Source organism: Amia ocellicauda, chromosome 17 (genome assembly GCF_036373705.1).
Source record: "Amia ocellicauda isolate fAmiCal2 chromosome 17, fAmiCal2.hap1, whole genome shotgun sequence".
NCBI lineage: Eukaryota > Metazoa > Chordata > Actinopteri > Amiiformes > Amiidae > Amia > Amia ocellicauda.
The window spans coordinates 893,038-911,600 of NC_089866.1; the positions used below are offsets into that span (position 1 = coordinate 893,038).

The 18,563-nt window shown below is 46.5% G+C and overlaps 1 protein-coding gene across 1 annotated transcript; it reads left to right on the forward strand.

Annotated features, from left to right (window-relative positions):
* Positions 1 to 598: 598 nt before the first annotated feature.
* On the forward strand, positions 599 to 18,329 carry ppl (periplakin). Its single transcript, XM_066690316.1, has 22 exons — positions 599 to 867; positions 6,071 to 6,170; positions 6,398 to 6,552; positions 7,136 to 7,256; positions 7,619 to 7,744; positions 7,869 to 7,910; positions 8,106 to 8,267; positions 8,602 to 8,709; positions 8,816 to 8,911; positions 9,711 to 9,833; positions 10,268 to 10,414; positions 10,921 to 11,072; positions 11,179 to 11,282; positions 11,463 to 11,620; positions 11,974 to 12,152; positions 12,273 to 12,411; positions 12,599 to 12,792; positions 13,085 to 13,235; positions 13,524 to 13,607; positions 14,106 to 14,222; positions 14,461 to 14,553; positions 14,779 to 18,329. Exons 1-22 carry the CDS (start codon positions 815 to 817, stop codon positions 17,446 to 17,448), a joined length of 5,274 nt encoding a protein of 1,757 aa, XP_066546413.1. The 5' UTR covers positions 599 to 814; the 3' UTR covers positions 17,449 to 18,329.
* The last annotated feature ends 234 nt before the right edge of the window (positions 18,330 to 18,563 follow it).

The window sequence follows — 18,563 nt, forward strand, 5'->3', positions numbered from 1 at the left end:
ACAATGCCCGAGACACATTTCTGTAGATTTACAAACTTCTAGTCCTTTCTCTCTTTATCGTGACTGTGACAGCCCCCCCACCCACCCCATGAGCAGCCACGACTCTTTAACTGTTTGCTCTGCATTCTGCATTATTCTGTCCGCTGCCTTACATATCATGTCACCTATGAAAGAATGCAGGACAGAATGGTGTCTGTGTATCCAGACAGACAGACGGGGGGTTGGGGGTGATGGGGGCTGCATAATGACCCCACTCCACAGGAAGCCAAGCATCTTCAATTTGTACAATGCTTTAAACATGTGTACAATGTAAATCACCTAACACAAGAAAAGGTACATTCAATAATCACAATCATATAATAATAATAATAATAATAATAATAATAATAATAACGTTCTCTCTGCAACATTCCTGAAGGAATTCCTTTATGCATGCCTACATGTTTTACCATATCACTCATTATAAATTGCTCTGACACGCACAATGGCATGGTGAAGTGGCATTTTGTGCTGTTTCGGTGTAAGGCAGGGAGCGCGGACCCCACCCACGCACTGATAGGCTGCAGGTAGGCGCCACCTTCGTGGGAGTAGTCCAGTCCAGAGCAGGGTTTAGCGGAGTCGGCAGCGGGGTGGCTCTGTCTGCTGTGGGCTGCTGGAAGAGTCGCATCAGGAGGAGCCGAGACTCGGAGCATTGGCACAGCGTTGGCACCGCGTTGGCACCGCATTGTAGGGTTACCTGCCCTGGACTCACCTGCACGCCTCCTCCCAGGATTACAGCGCTTTCCCGGGACTGGACTGCGGATAACAACTCAACATGTTCAAGAAAAAGAGCTCGAAGAACAGCGTTACTATAACGCAGCCCAAGAAGTGAGTACAGCGCCGGGGTTTCACTCGCCGAGTGTGTGTATCTTCTGGTAACTTTACTGGCTTTTTTATTATGACTTTACGGGCCATATGTGTATGCGTGGATATTAATACACTCAGTCTGATGCGGGGCACATGTGACAGACGGGGAATATGAAGTCCCCAGCTGTCACGGCTGGGTTTATTTCTGTGCAATATCCTATTACAGAGAGAAAGACAGTAAAGGCTGGGGCTGCGGCGCAGGTGCTCTGCTGGCGCTGGAGGAGGGTGTGGCACCGGGAGGAAAGGAGAGCCAGAACTGCTGGAAACAGCAACAGTCTCATCACAGAGACAGACAGGCAGCTTTATGCAGGACAGAGCAATGCACTGACAATCTCCCAGGTCTTCTTACTTCTATTACTGTTGCTGCTACTATTAGGGTTACTACTAATGCTCCTATGAGTAGTACTAACACATGCATTATATAGTAGATACAGATGTAATTCAATTATCTCACGGACGACATCTGTCATTTAGAGTAAAAGTGATAAAACCCGCATTCAGACGCTGGTCACAGACGCAGCAGACACTCACCAGATCCGTCCACACCCAGCTTCAACACAGTGTCCATCTCCGAAACCCCGCCCTGCATTTGAATACTCTGACACTGTGTTGACACTGTTTTCCACTGCAGGCTTGGCTGTCATAAAAGTTTCTACGTGTTTGTTTTACTATTGCATTTCAGTTAAATACCCGGTGCGACGATGCGACGACATGAAATAATGAAAAGAAAATCAAACAAGTCCTTAAACAGGCGATGCAAATGTGTGAACATTGTGAACACACAGTGCAGCGGGTAGCTATGGCAATGCCTTTGAAGTAACCTGTCAAGCTGCACTGCTGAGAATGGACTGACACGTCAATCACAACAGATACACACTATCACATCTGAGATTACTGTTTAGGGAAACGTGTATTAAACACACACAAGTCACACTTGATCTGCTGCTGGTGTAAATCAATTGGGGGTGGAAGCTTCTCCATATTGTTATTCGTTATAACGTGATGAATTAATTCATTATAACTCAGCTGCACCCTGCTAAGTAATCTTTTCAATCAGTTGAAAGTCACAGTCACTCCCAAGGATAGGAGAAGGGCCCAGGAACGTGACCAAACAGGTATAACTGCCACACAGCTGAAGACAGGGGCCTGTTACTGCACACAGACTGAACAGGATGAAAGAAAATAAAGAAAACAGCAACTACACACTAAAGCTTTTATTACCGAGACTGATACATCGAACAATAGGAATCCACCTTGAATATGCCAAGAGAAGACCCTCAATTAAATTAAACTTACACCAGTAATTGTGCTTATTCTTTGCTAAACAAGAAGCAAACAAACAAAACCACACTAACCATGTTTAGCTAGTGTAAAAGTCACAACTCAAGTCTCTGACCTCAGCTATACAGCCAAATAAGAGCAGTGACTGCGCTGACTCTCAACACAATATCCACCGTCTGATCTCCGAGTGGATTTTGAAAATGTGTCATTATTAATAGCTAGGTTCGGTGTGTTTAGATGTTTGATTCTGTGAATATGTGGGCGGTTCTGTGGAATCTGAACAATGTGAAAGGACCTCGCCCTTACGATTGTTATTTGAACTGGAATGCAGGTATTCATGATCCATATAGAGATGTGTGTGCAGATTATATCTCCTCATTGTGCTAGCACTGTCTCATGAAACTCTCTTTGTTGGGGTGTTCAACCCAGCTTTCAGATGTAGCTCTGTCAGTGTTTACTGTGCAGCGTGTCCTCGGACGGCACACAGAGTGCCTAGTGTGAGCTTCCAGCACGACAAGGTCCAAATGTTACCGCAGTGGCTGGTGAAAGAGTGAAAGAGGTTATATTGGCTGCAGATCATTTTTAGACTGTGAATGCACACAACATTTCTGCAGGATAGAAGTACAGCACGCCTATCTAAAGTAGCTCAGCTGTGTGAAGTGAGACAGGGCTATGTATGAACTTGTTGCAGAATTGATCCTGTCACTCTCGGGTAAATTACACAATCTCGTGTGCTGGGGAAATAGATCTGAGACTCTCCTGCTGCTGAGCACTTTATTTCCCTCTCTCATATTGCGGTTGGCTTTGATGGGAAGATCTGGTTTTACTGGAAATCGCAGTTGAATGATTCACTTGGTCTTGATTCTGTAGTGACAGTGATTCCTGTTGGGTGGAAGGTTTCTGTGGGACCATTTCATGATCAGAGATAATCACACATAATTGCCGAAGCAAACAGCTGTTGATTGCAGAACCAGGGTTAGAAACTACTTCAGAGAACCAGACCTTCAGACTTTGTAGGTGTCTGTCATCAGGAGGTTAAGCTGAGAATGATGATCTTAGTTCATTTAATTAGGCTAATCATCCCTTCAGTTTAGGCACTGCACCAGCTCAGAGAAACACAAACCAGATGCCCCCCAGCTCTCCAGGATGAGTCCAGTTTGTCCTGTAAATAGCTGAGGTTCGACCACCTATAGCAGAACAGTCCCCCTGTGCCAGAGTCCACATTCTAGAGTATACATTGCATCTTGTGATAGCTACGACTCATAGACCCTGTGCTGACGGCTCTTTGACCTGATGGAGGAGATTCAGAACTGCTCTTTGTAGTCTAAGCTTTTTCATTGAGCTCAGGGAGTAGTGGTTGAAGTGTGAAGTGTAATTTACTGCACTCAGCCCAGGACTAGAAGCTGAAGCTGGTTGGCACAAACTGAGCAGTCCTGAATGGTCAAAAATATACAATCCATAAAAAAGACTGTATTCAGAGACGCAGTAACTGTAGTAACTGCAGAGCTCCCTCTATCCCCATGGACAGATAAACTACTAAAGCTAGCAAGGAAGACTGGTGGAATAAACAGACTTTGAGATGCAGACAGAGGCTGGTGGGAGCTGCGGGCTCATCAAGGCCTGGAACCGATTTGCAAAATTCTTATGTGATGAACTCAACAAACAAACAAAAATGAACAGAATACTGTCAGTCTGTACCAAGCCGTAATTAAAACAAGCTATTGCTTTTCACATCCACCGCTGTGTTCCCTGGAGCTCCTGCGACGGAGTTTTTCCCTCCATGTGACAGAAAGCGGGCAGTGTGATCACCACAGCCCAGTCCATTGGTCTATTACCCGTTAACTGAATTAAAATGTTTGTACAGAACGTGATCCCTGTCGAACAGATACAGATATCAGCGAACATGCAGCCACTATCAGAGCAGTGCGCATCACCACCACAGCCATGATCAGAGCAGGTGTTTTGTGTAATTATGGAAACATTCTCTTTGCCAGATCCATTAACAGTAGCTGTCTATATTTAGTGTAAAATTAAACATCATATTATAACGTTTCAAAACAAGTCACTTCACATCCAGGGAGGTGGTTGTGCTGTAATGATAGGTGTTCCCCGTCTGCCTGCAGTGCTGCCCTGAGCAGGTAAATGCTTGGCTTGTGACACAGTGACACAGATAGGATAGGACACAGCCCGGCACGTTCCCACAGCAGCGATACTTTTGCAAAGCTGTTTATTGTCGGTCTAACTGTTGTATCTGGTCGCTTCGGCTTTACATTTCGGAAAGCAGCGATCATTTTTAATGCCAGAGGGATGAGGCTCTGAAGAGATTATTCTGGAATGAGATTTTGTCATTGCTTAATTATGATGTTGTTTCTGCAAATGTGTGTGCATTTTCCCCCTCCGTGTTTAATTTAAGACCATCTGATAGACAATTCCACCGAAAGGAGCACTTGCCTGGTTTTGCTAATTCCATGTGGCAACTCAAATTTATCAGGAGATGACTGTGAAACTAGACAAACCAGTTCATTTCGAGGGCCACACCCTCGCTAAGCCACAGAGGCGTCTCATCCAGCTTTTTCAGTGAGAGCTGAAGTTGCTAAACATCCTGTGACCCAGCACAATCTGCACACTTTTACAAGCACCATCATTTATTGATCATTGCATTCCCATTACACAGAAAATAGTTCACGTTTGTGATGGGGATAGTTTTTCATTTGCACAAATAAAGGATCCATATTGTTGGTTTAATATTAGGAGAAAGCTCTCCTACACATGATGCTAAATACATGCGTTTTAGAATGAGGACTCATGCAGATCTGGGTTTTGAATCTGACCCGAGTTCACTCTGCTTCTGTGCTCGTATAGTGAGACCTTTTCATTCTGCTATCGGTAATCTGATGGATTACACAATGGGCAAAGTATTTTCTTTCTTTTCTCTTTTGAATGGCAATGAACTGCACCGCGACTCTGATCCCAGGGTATATAAGCGAATGCATGCCTTATCCTAAAGGCAAATTGTTCTTACCACATGATCACGGTCTTGTTCCGTCTTGCAGATAATTCAAAGACGGTAAAGACCGTAATGAAACTGAGCTACAGTCGACACACAGAGTTTGGTTTGGTTTTAGTTTTACAAAAGCTTCTCTGCAAATGTCGTAGCGCCAAGATGCTTCATGTAAACGTGCGGATGGAAGTCATGCGTGTGCATGTACGTGTGCGCGCACAGTGTAGACTTCATCATACAAATAACATAAACAGATGTCCCAAGAAGATAACAGATGTAGTAATTATGGATTCAACAGACAAAGACAGTGTACTTTTCTTTCCAAGTCAAAATACATTCTCTTTCTGTACACCCGGAATTAAAGTACGCCGGGTTTTGCTCGGCTTTGCTGGAGCCGAGGTGCTAACCTCCAAAATATACAAATCAATCCGGCCACACACCCATATTTACAGTTATTAACAGCACTGTTCTGCAAGGGGGGTTAAACATTTATCAAACAATGCAAACGTTGAGTCAAAGCAAAACATTTAAAACCTGCATTTTGCCCCTGTGTGTGTACGATGCAGTGCTGAAACAACAGCGGCCATCTTGACAGTCCTCCATTTTTGCCCCCAAGTGCTTCAATAAAAACAACACCCCCAGCAACTGCCATGAACCAGGTAGCCCTGTAGATTGACAGCAGGACGTATCTGTGGGTGGTGTTTGCCACACAATATCTCTGGTGACTGAATATCCCCTGCCTGACGCTGCTGCCAAACTGTGACTTAAAGTTGGCATCCTGGCCCTTTTAACTGCCCTCACTGGTAAACTCACTTTTAAACAGTCTGTGCTCATCCGTTCATTGTGGTGTAATGCTGTGGATCTGTCTTTCTCTGCGCACAGGGTGGCGAACACAGAGCTGACGACCGTCATCGAGAGGCTGCAGAGGAATGCCGACAAGGTGGAGAAGAACATCTTGGAGACCGAACAGAACCTGCTGAAGGTACGTCTGCACTGCTGGGAATCGCAATGCTTTTTTACGTATTATTATTATTGTTTTTCTATGGATTTCCTGCATGGCTTTTCCTCCTAGTCCTCGAATGATCTGTTGTTAGTCACCGGGCATGCATACAGACCTTGCTGGTCCTCTGCCGGGCGAATGTAGTCCAGTGTGCAAGTGCTAGTCGGCCCCCCAGGACTGACGGGGACGTTTCCCTTACTAATCTGCAGGATGTGAATAAGATCAATGAAGGGAAACCTACGATGTACCAGGATGACACCAACAGGAAGATCGTGAGCTCCACGGAGCTGCTGGATGTGCTGGACCAGGACGCCAAGAGAGCGATCGCCCTGAAGCACCCGCAGGCGGAGATGATCGAGCAAGAGTGAGTGACTGCTGCTCCCGTCACAACCCCAGAACAGACATTCGCACAACATGACAACACTGTCGCACGATCCCTAGAATAAATATGCACCTTCTCAGCTCTCTCTTACAAAAAGTGTGTTTTTAGACAACCTGATACGGTCTCCCCAGACTCCAAAACACCAATAGTGTCTCTGTGTACTCGTCCCATTTTGTGCACATGCCTGTCATACACGCGGCTCTGAGAGTAGTTTTCCAGGGCGCGCTGCGAGAGCCTCATTTGCATTGTGTAAATTAGCTCTGAACCAGAACTGAAAAGCAGGCCGAGGTAACTGGCACGCAGACTAGGATATTTAATTCCGGTGAGGAGCTCTATTCATCCTTAAACAAATTGAAACTTGGTGTGCACCTGTTTGGACGTCTTCCAACACAGCACCAAAACTGTGTAAACTGTCACGTGCTTATGGTTGCCTGCAGGCCTATTCTCAGTTATCAGTCAATTATCAGTTTTGACTTTGCTTGGCTCCAAGATGCCTCCTGAAGCCAGCCCTGGGTTTTGTACGTCCTCCGTTAAGACGCCTCTTCCTCTGTGTATCTTTCTCCAGTATCAAGCAGCTGAGAGAGAGGGTGAAGAAGCTGCGTTTGGACCACAACCGGATCTACAACATCACTCGCAGCGAGGGCATTCCCAGCGTGGACTGGGGACGAATAATTGACGAGAAGCAGGTAAGAGGGAATGCTGTCAGTCTGAAGCGCCGTGATGGACACTACCATACTCTAATGATCGAAAAGTCATTGTTCTTGAGAACCAGAATCATATTATGTCTGCACTGGAGTAAATATTTCCATTAATGGCATATTATGATACTTTATATTATTTATCCTTATTCAGATACAGTATTTTTATCTGTTTTCAGTTACCATGGCTGATATTTTTCTAATAAAATCATTAGAAAACCGTTTTTTCCATAGATAAACTCTATGTTCATACATCCTCTCTAAATATCAGAGCACATTTGTGAGATAGAAGTGCTGACGTGAACATGATGGAAACTAAATATTTTTTTTGTCTTGGCTTTATTTAACAGGCAAACCTCAACAACAAGACTTTTGGGAACGACCTGCCCACAGTGGACAACCAAGTGGAAGAGCACAACATTTTCCACAGTGAGGTTGAAGCCATTGGCCCCCACATCACTGACAGCGACGACAAGGTGATTAGAGATCTCTGGGTGTCATTCAGTGCAGAGGCTGATGTGTGTGATGATCGCCGTGTGAAGTGTATTGACGTGTCCCTCTGTCGTCCCGTTGGTGATTTCTCTTATCTGCTCTTCACAGGCTTACGTCAGCGGCCTGCAGGTGAAATACAACAAACTCCTGGTAAGTGAGCGAGACTCTTCGACGCACAAAACTGAGATTGCTTCAAAGTAGCAGCGCAGTTCACGAAACAGGAGAAGTTGTTTTCCAAGAATGAATGCATTGATGAAACCAGGATACCACCCCACTCCCACCATCTGTTCTGCCCTGAATGGGTCACAGTTTCTCATTGCGCTGTTTTTGTGTGTCAATCTGCAGAATGGGTCGGCTGTCCGTCAGCGGGACCTGCACACCCTGAGGGACTACATGCAGCGCTGCACTAACGAGCTGTACTGGATGGACCAGCAGGCAGAGGAGCGCATCAACTACGACTGGAGCAACGCCAACCTGGACTACCCCACCCGCCAGAAGCAGTACGAGGCAAGTCCTGCCTACCCTGTCTGTCTGTCTTACAGAGGGACAGAAAACTATTGCCACCACCAGTTGGTATAACTTTAGTACGGCACTGGTCAACACCACTCCCAAAATGTCCTTGCCTTGGACAGTTCAGTCTCTTCTGCTGCCCTTATATCTGCCCTGCTCCTCCTCCCCAAACTATGTGACAAGTGAACTTGAGGGTAATGCAGTCAACTTGCTCTCCCCTCATCCTTTAATGTGACTTTACTTGGTACACTGTCACACGATTACTGGTGCAGCGATTCGGCAGTATCACCGGGTCATGTGACAGCCTTGCCTTTGATCCGTTTCTCTACAGAACTTCATCAGCAAAAGTCTGGAGTCCAAGGAGGCCACGATCACCAAGCTGCACGACGATGGAGAGAAGCTCTTGGCCTCCGAGCATCCAGGAAAGAATGCCATCGAGGTAATCTGCGCGACAGGACTGAACGTGGGGGTTACGGGAACAATGCGCTCTGTCTGTTTGGGTCTCACGCACCTTCTCTTGTGATTCATTGCGTTTCCACAATCAGGCGCACATGGAGGCGGTGCACGCGGACTGGAAGGAGTACCTGAACCTGCTCATCTGCGAGGAAAACCACCTGAAGCACATGGAGGAATATCACAAAGTGAGCGAGCGCCGGCCCCGACACACGGCAGCGACTTTGTAGACTGTACCGCACTGCTTTTGCTTTCTGAAAATACCTTTGAGGCACAACTTTGCACTTTTAATTCGTTGCTATTCCTCTACACTTTTGTTATTCCTGCAGACTGTAATTGGTCTCTCATGCAAAGAGGGAAAAGAAAGAGAGTGACACTACTTGAAGTGTTTGTGTTTTGGGTCTCCAGCTGGGTTTTCAGCATCTCTTTCGGTGGATGGCTTGCATTCACATGTTCCACTCTGAAAAATGGCTTCTTAATTTAAGCTAATTTGCCAGTGTTAATTCACGGCGCTCTTCTGTAGAGAGGCTGGTAATTGGAGTGTAAAGATGCCGAGCGGCGCGTCGCCTCTAGGGGAAAACTCCTTCCCATCACGGCTTCGCTGGATTGGATTTTTATTCCAAGTGGTTTCTTGTGGTCTCGGCAGTGATATTTTAATTACTGTATATTAAACTCCACTTCACAAAGTTACGGCGGCCGGCTATGGAAAGAAATCTAATTTCGGATCTTGATGTTTTAGGAGTTGACACCTTCCTCACTAGTTATTGAAATCTAAGTGGAAAGACAAAGAAAGTAGAAGCAATACTTTAAATTACACAAAGACCTGTGGAGCTGTGGAACCGATATGGAAATGTAAATAACATGATCACTGAGCATTTCTGCAGTTTCTACCATAAAAGCAAACTGCACACGCACACGCACACATACAGTATATTCAAACACAGAGTGTAACAGCAGTGATAAACAGATTAATTTTTATGTCTGCAGTACCATAAAGACGCGAGAGACACCCAGGACATGCTGAAGAGGATGGACACTGAGCTGAACCAGAAATACAGTCCCGAGTTCAAAGACATGTACCAGACTGAGGCCATGATACGCGACTTGGATGTAAGTGACAGCCTTAGGGCTCAAGAGGAAAGGCGATTCAGAAAAGCCCACGATTATTGCCAGGGCACTGAACCAAATCCCCCGCGCCCCCGACAAACAATCCATTTATCTGGAAAAACATCATTGAGGTTTCTGCCAGAGGTAACCTGCACCTGGTACAGAGACACCGGTCTGCAAACCTGGCTGCAGTGACCAGGGTGGCATCTGTCTTTTTGTAAGCAGCTTCTACAGAAACAGAGCTGCCATCCTGGTCGCTAATAAAAGTCAGGAACGCAAACCCTCCAGGAGCATTGCTGGAACGTGTGCAGGTGACCGGTGTGGAGGTGTATAGGGCTTACAACTTTCACAGTCCCCCCCGTGTGGCCTGGCCCGTGGCGGCCCGGTGTGTGTGTTGCCCGGCTGCGTGACTGAGCTGTGCGTGTCTCTCACTGCAGGACCAGGCGAAGGCGATGGATAACTACGATGAGAGGGTGAAGGCCCTGCAGAAGCGGAGCCAGCAGGTGCTGCCACTGAAGTACCGCCGGGAGACACCCGCCAAGGCGCTGCCCGTGGAGGCGCTGTGCGAGTTTGAGTCCGACGAGGTAACGAGCACATCCCCTGCGCTCCTCTCCTAACCACTCGGGAATCCGGTCTCCGGGGTTATTATTCAGCACTCTGTAGGAATGTCGCGCTGGCATTGCACCCCGAAGAGGTTTAGTCAGTTATTAGCTTGCCTTCCTTTTTTCTCATTACTCAGCTGCTCCTGAAAAAGTGAGCTGAACTCTGTGCGGTTCAAGCGTTTGTAATCCTTTCAGGGCCTCTGCTGTGGGCAGCGCCATATCCTTGCTCTCCTCTGTAACTCTCCGCTGTAGGTGTTTTTGTGCCGAATCCTGCACATTTCCTGTAAAAGCTCAAAGCTGTTTGATTTGACTTACAGAGGAATCTCCCTGAACCTTCCTGGAAGTCTTCTATTTTTGCAGCGTAGATGTCACCTTTAACAAATATCTGCCTCCGGAGGCAAGGAGAGCCAGCGGTCAAGTGTGCTGTAGCGTCCAGCGCACGTGAGGACCGCTGAGATATAAAACGCTCCCGCTGTGTTGTGTTCCAGGGACAGATTGCCCGGGGGGAGAAGTACACCCTCATCAAGAACAGGGGTGCCAAATGGGACGTCAAGGACTCCGCGGGACGAAACATCACCGCCCCGGCCGTGTGCTTCATGATCCCCCCCACGGACACCGACGCCATCGGAGTGGCTGAAAAGTGAGCATTTATTTCTGTGTGTCTGCTTTCTAAATCTGATTTTCCTTCTTATTTTTAACGGACCAACTTTTATAACACACTGTGCTTCTCGTTTCGTTGTACTCAGCCTGGCGAACCAGCAGAAGACCCTCAAACAGAAGGTCTCCAGCAGCAAAGGGACCCTCATGAAGCGCTTCGATGAGCTCAAGAAGGAGAACACTGGAAGCAGTGGTAAGCGTGGGAGATCGTAGAATCGTGGTTGACAGTGATGGGGTTCTGTTAAGCTGCAGTTTTGAGAAAAACTAAAATAATTCACCTATTGATGTGTTTCTGAACAGCGCTGTTGCTTGAAACATTTGCCATATGATTATGATCAATTAAGTTCACTGTCTCGTGTCCCTCTCTAATCAGACAAGCAGGAGCAGCAGTGTCGCCAGATGATGGCCAGCCTGGACAAAGTCAACAGCGACCTGGACAAGCAGGAGAAGGCACTGTACACTCGCTTGCGCCCCCCGCTGGAGCAGAGCCGCCCCCTGCAGGACAGTGACGAGCGCCTGCAGGACCTGAAGGTAGAGTGTGACCACAGGGCCGTCCTTTCCCAGGTGTTTGCTTCCTTCCGGCCTGCAAGACAGTGCCATGACCACCTATGCTCAAGAGCTTCAGTCAGGGTTTGGATTCCAGCCTGGCAGAAGCCCAGGTACTACTGCTCAGTCCTAAAGCAGGACTCTCCTGAAGAGCAGGGCCCAGTCAGAGGGAGGCCGAAGCAGGGGGCAGATTGTGGAAATGTACCTCTTGGGTCTGACAGGGTTTAATAACTATTATTAAGATGTGAAATTGTTGTTATTAGAGTAACATTGTTGTTCCTCTACAACTGATCGAGCTCACCCAGTCTGTTCTTGTTGTTGTTTTTTTTGCAATGCAGGACATAGGTGCAGCTGTCCGACGTATCGAGCCGGAAAAGACCTCCAAGGTCAACGAAGCCGAGACGTTCCTCGCCTCCAAGCCCAAATGTGCCAGCGCCCCCCAGCTCTACTCTAAGGTGGACGAGGTCAACAACAAATACAACAAGGTCAACGTCCTGCTGCAGTGCTCGGAAGACAAGTATGTCCCCGTAATGGCCTCCTCCCATCTCACATCCCAGCCACAGTCCGTGGAAATGACCAAATTACCACATTCCCAAGTGACAGTAGCAGTCAGTAAGATATTTACTGTGTTTTACAGGCTACAGAACTCAAACCGTCTGGAGAATTCGCTGCAGAAAGGGAAGAGTTTGCTGTCCACCTATGAGAATAAACTGGCCCGAGAAGAAGTCGCCCCAGCGGATTTAAGCGCACTGGAGAGAACTCAACGAGAGCTGGCTGTGAGTTGTGTTTTTTCCCCTCCTAAAATAAACCCAGCTATCAATATACTTTGAAAAGGGAAGACCAGAGTACCAGTATGACTGGTCAGTCTACGCATTTTTCATTTGTATCGCGTTTGAAAAACATAATGATAAATATGTTAAATTGAAGAGTAGTATACTTTAACCTCTGTCTGGATGTCCCCAGGAAATGTCCTCGGATCTGAGGGCTAAGAAGTCGGTCATTACTGAATCGGAGCAGAACCTTCGTGCTGCAAAGTCCAGCTGCGAGAACATGGCCAACAAGCTGCAGGAGCACTGCCCCGACATTGACCGGCAGGAGGCCGACGTGCGCAAACTCAGCAAGCGCTACGACAACCTCAACCAGCAGATCGACTCCAGGTGAGACGCCCCCCCCAGTCACCATGTGCCGGCCATTCCTGGTCAGCATTCCCAGTGTATAATAAGGTCACCATTCTGTGTCCGGGGTGGGACAGGATCTCATAGATCACGATCCAATATTTGATGCCCTGGTACCATGCCCTGTCATTTTCACATCAACGAGCCATGCAGTACTCTTTTGTCTTGTTTTGACATCAACATGGTGAACCAATACACAAATATTGTTTATCTTTGTGAAAGCGTTGAGGTGTTTTTCCTGGTCTCTGTGATAACCTACCCTATTCTTGTAAAGGTCACAGAGTCTACAGAAAGCCAAGTCTTCATACAACAACTACTACAACGACTACAACAGTCTTAACACCTGGCTCTCCAGAGTGCCTAACTACGAACCGAAGGAAACCGACGATGTCAGGCAAATTGAATCTAAACTGAAGAGCCAAAGAGTGAGTGTGTTTCCTGGTTTTCTATTACTGGCATTTGACTGAACACTTCTGTGATGACATGGTGTCTGTTTATATTCATAGGTCAGATGACACTAATTGTAGATGCAATGATTCTAATTGCCACTCTCAATTATCTAGACCTTTACACTAACGTTACACTAAATTATCTGTTATTAACGGACATGGTATATACTCAACACGGTGAAACAGCATTCATACTTGTATGTATGTATGTATGTATGTATGCATTTACTCATTCATTCATTAATTCATTCATTCATTCTCCAGAACCTGCTTTCTGACATCGCAAGGAAGGAATCAGAACTGAAAAATGTGTCCAGAAACACACAGCAGTACCAGCAGTCGATCAAGGTAAGATCAGTGGTTTCAAACCTACTTCTCTGTGTGTTGCAGGCGGGAGAGCGTCTCTGGCTCTGAGTGTGTCTGTGTGCTGTGGACGCACCAGCCCTGGAGACACAACCTCGCAACCCCTGCAGCCAGAGAGGACAATCAGCAACACTTTGTACCTCCTGAGTAGTGTTTGTATATATAAATATAGATGGGACTTCTCTTCTACCGTTTGTGTATATTGATTCTGAATACATGCGTTTTGTTTATGATGTGGGTCAAGCCTGCCTTCAAGGCAACTGTCAAGAGTTACAATAAAAATAAAAGGACTTATCAATAAAGAAAGATAGAAATTATCTAAAAGCATGTGTATCAGTTCAATAGTTCACTCAGTGCTGGTGCAGGAAGTACAGCTGAAGAACAGGAAGCAGATTATAACTCGTACCGTGTGAAATTCCTATTTGCTTCTAAGGTCATAACTGGTAAGATGAATCCCTCCTCTCTTGTCTGGATTGTTTGCAGGATTATGAAACTGAAACTGAGAAATTCAAATCAATTCTTGACATTGAAGACGGTCTGGTGCCACAGAGTTACAAACGAACCCGGCTCGACTCACCAGCTCTCAAAGTCAAGAATGAGGTAAGCGATCAAGTATCACGAGCAATCCTGCTGCATACGATACAAGACAAGAATCAAAAGATGCATAAAACAGGGTACTTTTATAAGTGTTGCATGTGGATTCATTTTTTGTTGTGAAATTGTGAAGTAGTGAATATTTGACTCATTTTAAATGTTTTAAAGTATGAATGCGTTGAGAAATGAGAAATGTCTGAACTGCTCTGCCAGAAATAATCAAGTCAGTAACTTGTTTCAACAGGCGGCGGCCATTGAGTCGAAGTTCACTGAAGTCAGTGCTGTAAACAAGCAAAGACTGCAGAACCTGGAGTATGCACAAAGTCTCCTGAACCAGGTGAGGACGGTGTAGACATTAGTGACCTACAGTTTAGGACTATATAGTATCAGCTTTTGTCTGAATGTTCTCATTGCATTTGAACAGACAATTAATGTTTATGAACCGTCAGGACTACAAATGTTGGCACATTATCTTTCCAGACTAGGGTGAGAAGCTTGTCAAATACTTTTACATGTAGATTTGGTCTACAGCTACTGAACCTAATACAACTTTCTTCTTCAGCAACCAGAGATCCCCATCATGACACAGCACGTCCAGTCCCAGATGGCGGCCGTCCCTGGAGAGGAACCCTGGCGGATAAAGAAGCAGCTGGAGGATGAGATCCAGCGCCGGGAGCAGCTGGAGAGAGAGATCCAGACCATCCAGACAGATATTTATGTGCTGGAGGGTCAGAAACCACAGGACACCATCTTGAAGAAGGAGCTGATCAAGAAGGTCCCCGACCCGCAGCTGGACGAGGAGCTGAATAAACTCCAGCAGAAACTGGCAGAGGAGCAGAGACTGAGCCGGGTCCTGGAGAACGAGATGGAGTCGCTGCGCATCAAGGTGCGTGGGTTCGAGACCGAGAAGCGAGAGGGTGCCCAGCAGTACATGGTGAAGGAGGTCCTCCGCATCGAGAAAGACCGAGACCAGGAGCAGGAGGTGAGGAGGCTGAAGGACGAGCTGGAGGAAATCCGGAGGCAGAAGATGATCAAGGAGAATGAAATCGTGCAGCTGAACCAGCGGCTCACCATCCTCGCAGAGGAGAAGTCAAAAGAACAGGAGAAAATCATGGAAGAAGAAGTCATCAAAGTTCAGAATGATCCCCAACTGGAGACTGAGTACCGGCTGCTGCTGGAGAGCAAACAAAAAGAAATTGACTCCAGGAAAACCCTGGAAGACGAACTACGATTCCTGCTGGAAAAACTGAAGAGGCTAGAGAAGGAGAAGGCCATGGCTGAGGAAAAGATCACCATCAAGGAAGTTCTGAAGGTGGAAAAAGATGTGGCTTTCGAAAGAGAAGTGGAAAATCTCAGGCGTCAGTACGAAGATGAAATGGCCAAAAACAGGTCTTCTCAAAGGGAACAAACTGACCTCTTGAGGAAAATCCAAAGCCTTGAGGAGGAGAAATCAAAAGTCATCGTTCAGGAGAAAATGCGTGAGATTGTCCGGCCTGATCCCAAGGCTGAAAATGAGGTGGCCAACCTGCGCCTTGAGCTGGTCGAACACCAGAGAAGATACAGAGATGCAGACGGTCAACTCAGAACCCTGCAGGATGAGCTGAACATGCTGAGGAATAGAGGGCCACAGATCGAATACAAGGAAATCATCAAGGAGGTCATCAAGTACAAGATGGACCCAGAGACGGAGAGGGAGCTTGAAAAACTCAGAAACGAGATCGTTGACAAGACGCACCAGACTGAGAAATCAGAGCTGGAAATCCAGCAGCTAAGGGACGAGATCCAGAGGTGGAAGGACACCAAACCACAAGTGCAGGTGAAAGAAGTGTTGAATGAGGTCCTGCAGTACCGCGAAGATCCGAAGACCAAAGAGGAGGTGGAAATCCTCAAGAGGAAGCTTGCCGAGGAGCAGAAGAAGCGCATGGACCTGGAGAGGGAGAAGTCCGCCAATGAGGAGAAGATACGCCTGAGGAAGATCGACCTCTCCCAGGTGAGGGAAAAGGTAGTCCAACAGGAAGTAGTGAAAATGGAGGAAGACCATGTCTTGAAATCTGAATGCCAGACCTTCTCCCAGAATATCAACAATGAGCAAAAGCAGAAGGAGTCACTTCGAGATGAGCTGTACAAGCTGCAGCGACAGAAAGCTGACCTGGAGCTACAACTGGAAGAGCTGGAACGCGAACGCAGAGCCCGGCGAGAGTCGGAGCTGGAGATCCAGAGGCTGCGAGTCCGACTCAACGAACTGGAGATCCGGGACAAGGAAACCCGGGAGAAGGTCACTGTGAAACAGAAGGTGGTGCTTCAGCAGGATCCCCAGCAAGAGAAGGAATACTCCCTCCTGAAGCTGCAGGTGGAGGAGGAGAGGCACAAGCGAACTCTCCTTGAGAAGCAGCTCGACACGTTGGTGCAACAGCATCTGACGCTGGAGAGGATGGAGGTGCGGGAGAAGGTGGTGCGCTCTGAGAAAGTCCAGGTGGAGAAGGACCCAGAGACGGAACTGGAGATCGAGCGGCTGAAGAAGACCCTGGAGGAGGAGTCGAAGAGACGCCGTGAGCTGGACCAGGAGCTCAGCACCCACAACTCCAGGCTGGCCGACATGGAGTTCAACCACACCAAGTCTTCCAAGGAGCTGGACTACATCAGGGAGGAAAACAGCCAGCTGGAGCAGGAGAACCAACGTCTGCAGAACGAAATCAGGAAACTGCAGTCGGAAATCCAAATCACCATCAAAGAAACGAAGCACATCACAGAGTCCTCTCCGTCGGACAGTGGGAGGAACGTAGAGCTGAGGCTGACATCTCTGCAGAGGGAGCTCGCCGATCTGAGAAGCATCACGAATGAGAAGGATCGGGAAATTGAGAAATTGCAGAAGAGCCTGTCTGCCATGAAGGTGAAGAAAGAACAGAGGGAGAGCCATCTCCGCCGCTCCATTGTGGTCATCGACCCCGACACCGGCAAAGAGATGAGACCGGAAGAGGCCTACAAACTTGGCCTCATCGACTGGAAAATGTTCGTCAACCTCCAAAGCCAAGAGTGCGACTGGGAGGAGATCTCCGTCAAAGGCCCCAAAGGAGAGTCGTCGGTCCTCCACGACAGGAAATCTGGAAAGAAGTTCTCCATCGACGATGCCTTAAAGAACGGCCTCATCAACAATCGCCAGCTGCAGCAGTACCACAACAAAGAGTTGAGCATCCAGGAGTTTGGCATCATGGTTTCCGGCAGAACCAAATGAAAATGAAAAATCAGTTATTATTATTGGACTGACTGGAGGACTTGTAGGATTTTAGTTTACCTTTGTTACGCCTTCAGCTTTTTCTTACAAATTCCTCACAAAGTCTGCTTGTACCAAAGAGTGGAGAAGGAAATCCAAATGAAACCACAAATGCAACACAATGTTTCTGTGCCTAGCGGTCGTAGCTACACACTTCTCAATGGTGCGATTTCTCTGTTCAGGTTTACAAAATAATGTACTGCCATAGAATACTTAACATTGTTACTTAACTTAATATCAAATGTATTTACCGCAGTAAGATGGCAATTAAATACAAGTGTCAACCTACATTATGTACCTTTATCCATAATGTTTTGAAATGCAGTCTTCTATCAAATGTCTTCCCTGGAAATGTTAGAAACCTTGTAAATGTATGCACTTGTGATGTAAGATTAAAATGTAACAATAGTTAGGTAAGGAATGCCAAGTATAAGTTCACAACCAAAGAGACCGTTAAAACCAAAAATGTTACCGGGTAAACAATAACCCTTTACTTGTTCAGATTTGAAACCAAAGCACTGATGTCTATGATATACAGAGAGCTCTCTATCGAACTCATATACTGAAAAAAGTGGGTTTTCTTTGCCAAAAAGTAGGTACTGGTGGTTATTTTAGCTTGGTAGAGTGGGGACCAGCTTCGCACAGCTGTATGTATTTGCTTCGGGTTTAATAATGAGGGGAAATATGCAGATTCTTATGCATGCAGTTCTGTTTAGATGACAACAAACAAGTCTATAATTATACCTTATGAATATATTTTAAATTGTGCAACAATTGTTAGTATGTTGAAGGGATGAGGTTTAAACAATGCCAATAAACAGCAACCTGATGGTACCAAACAATGGGGTTTTCTTTTGTGAGATGAACTTGCTTTGCCATCTTTCAGTGACTTTCTCTGGATTTACTAGATCAGTATTGGTTTTCTAAAAACAATTTCTGTAGTAAATCTTAAGAATTTGCTAAACAAATCCTAATGTAGTTCTTCTGATCTTTTCACCTTTAGTTAATTGGCACATTCCACCTGTTAACTAATTGTGAACCAGTTGGTCAGAATCTTTATTCTGAACAGTGATGTA

Coding starts and splice junctions, on each gene's coding strand:
- ppl (XM_066690316.1), top strand. CDS start 815: ATGTTCAAGAAAAAGAGCTCGAAGAACAGCGTTACTATAACGCAGCCC. Junction 9,834..10,267: donor CCATGATACGCGACTTGGAT/GTAAGTGACAGC, acceptor CTCTCACTGCAG/GACCAGGCGAAGGCGATGGA. Junction 14,223..14,460: donor CTCTCAAAGTCAAGAATGAG/GTAAGCGATCAA, acceptor TTGTTTCAACAG/GCGGCGGCCATTGAGTCGAA.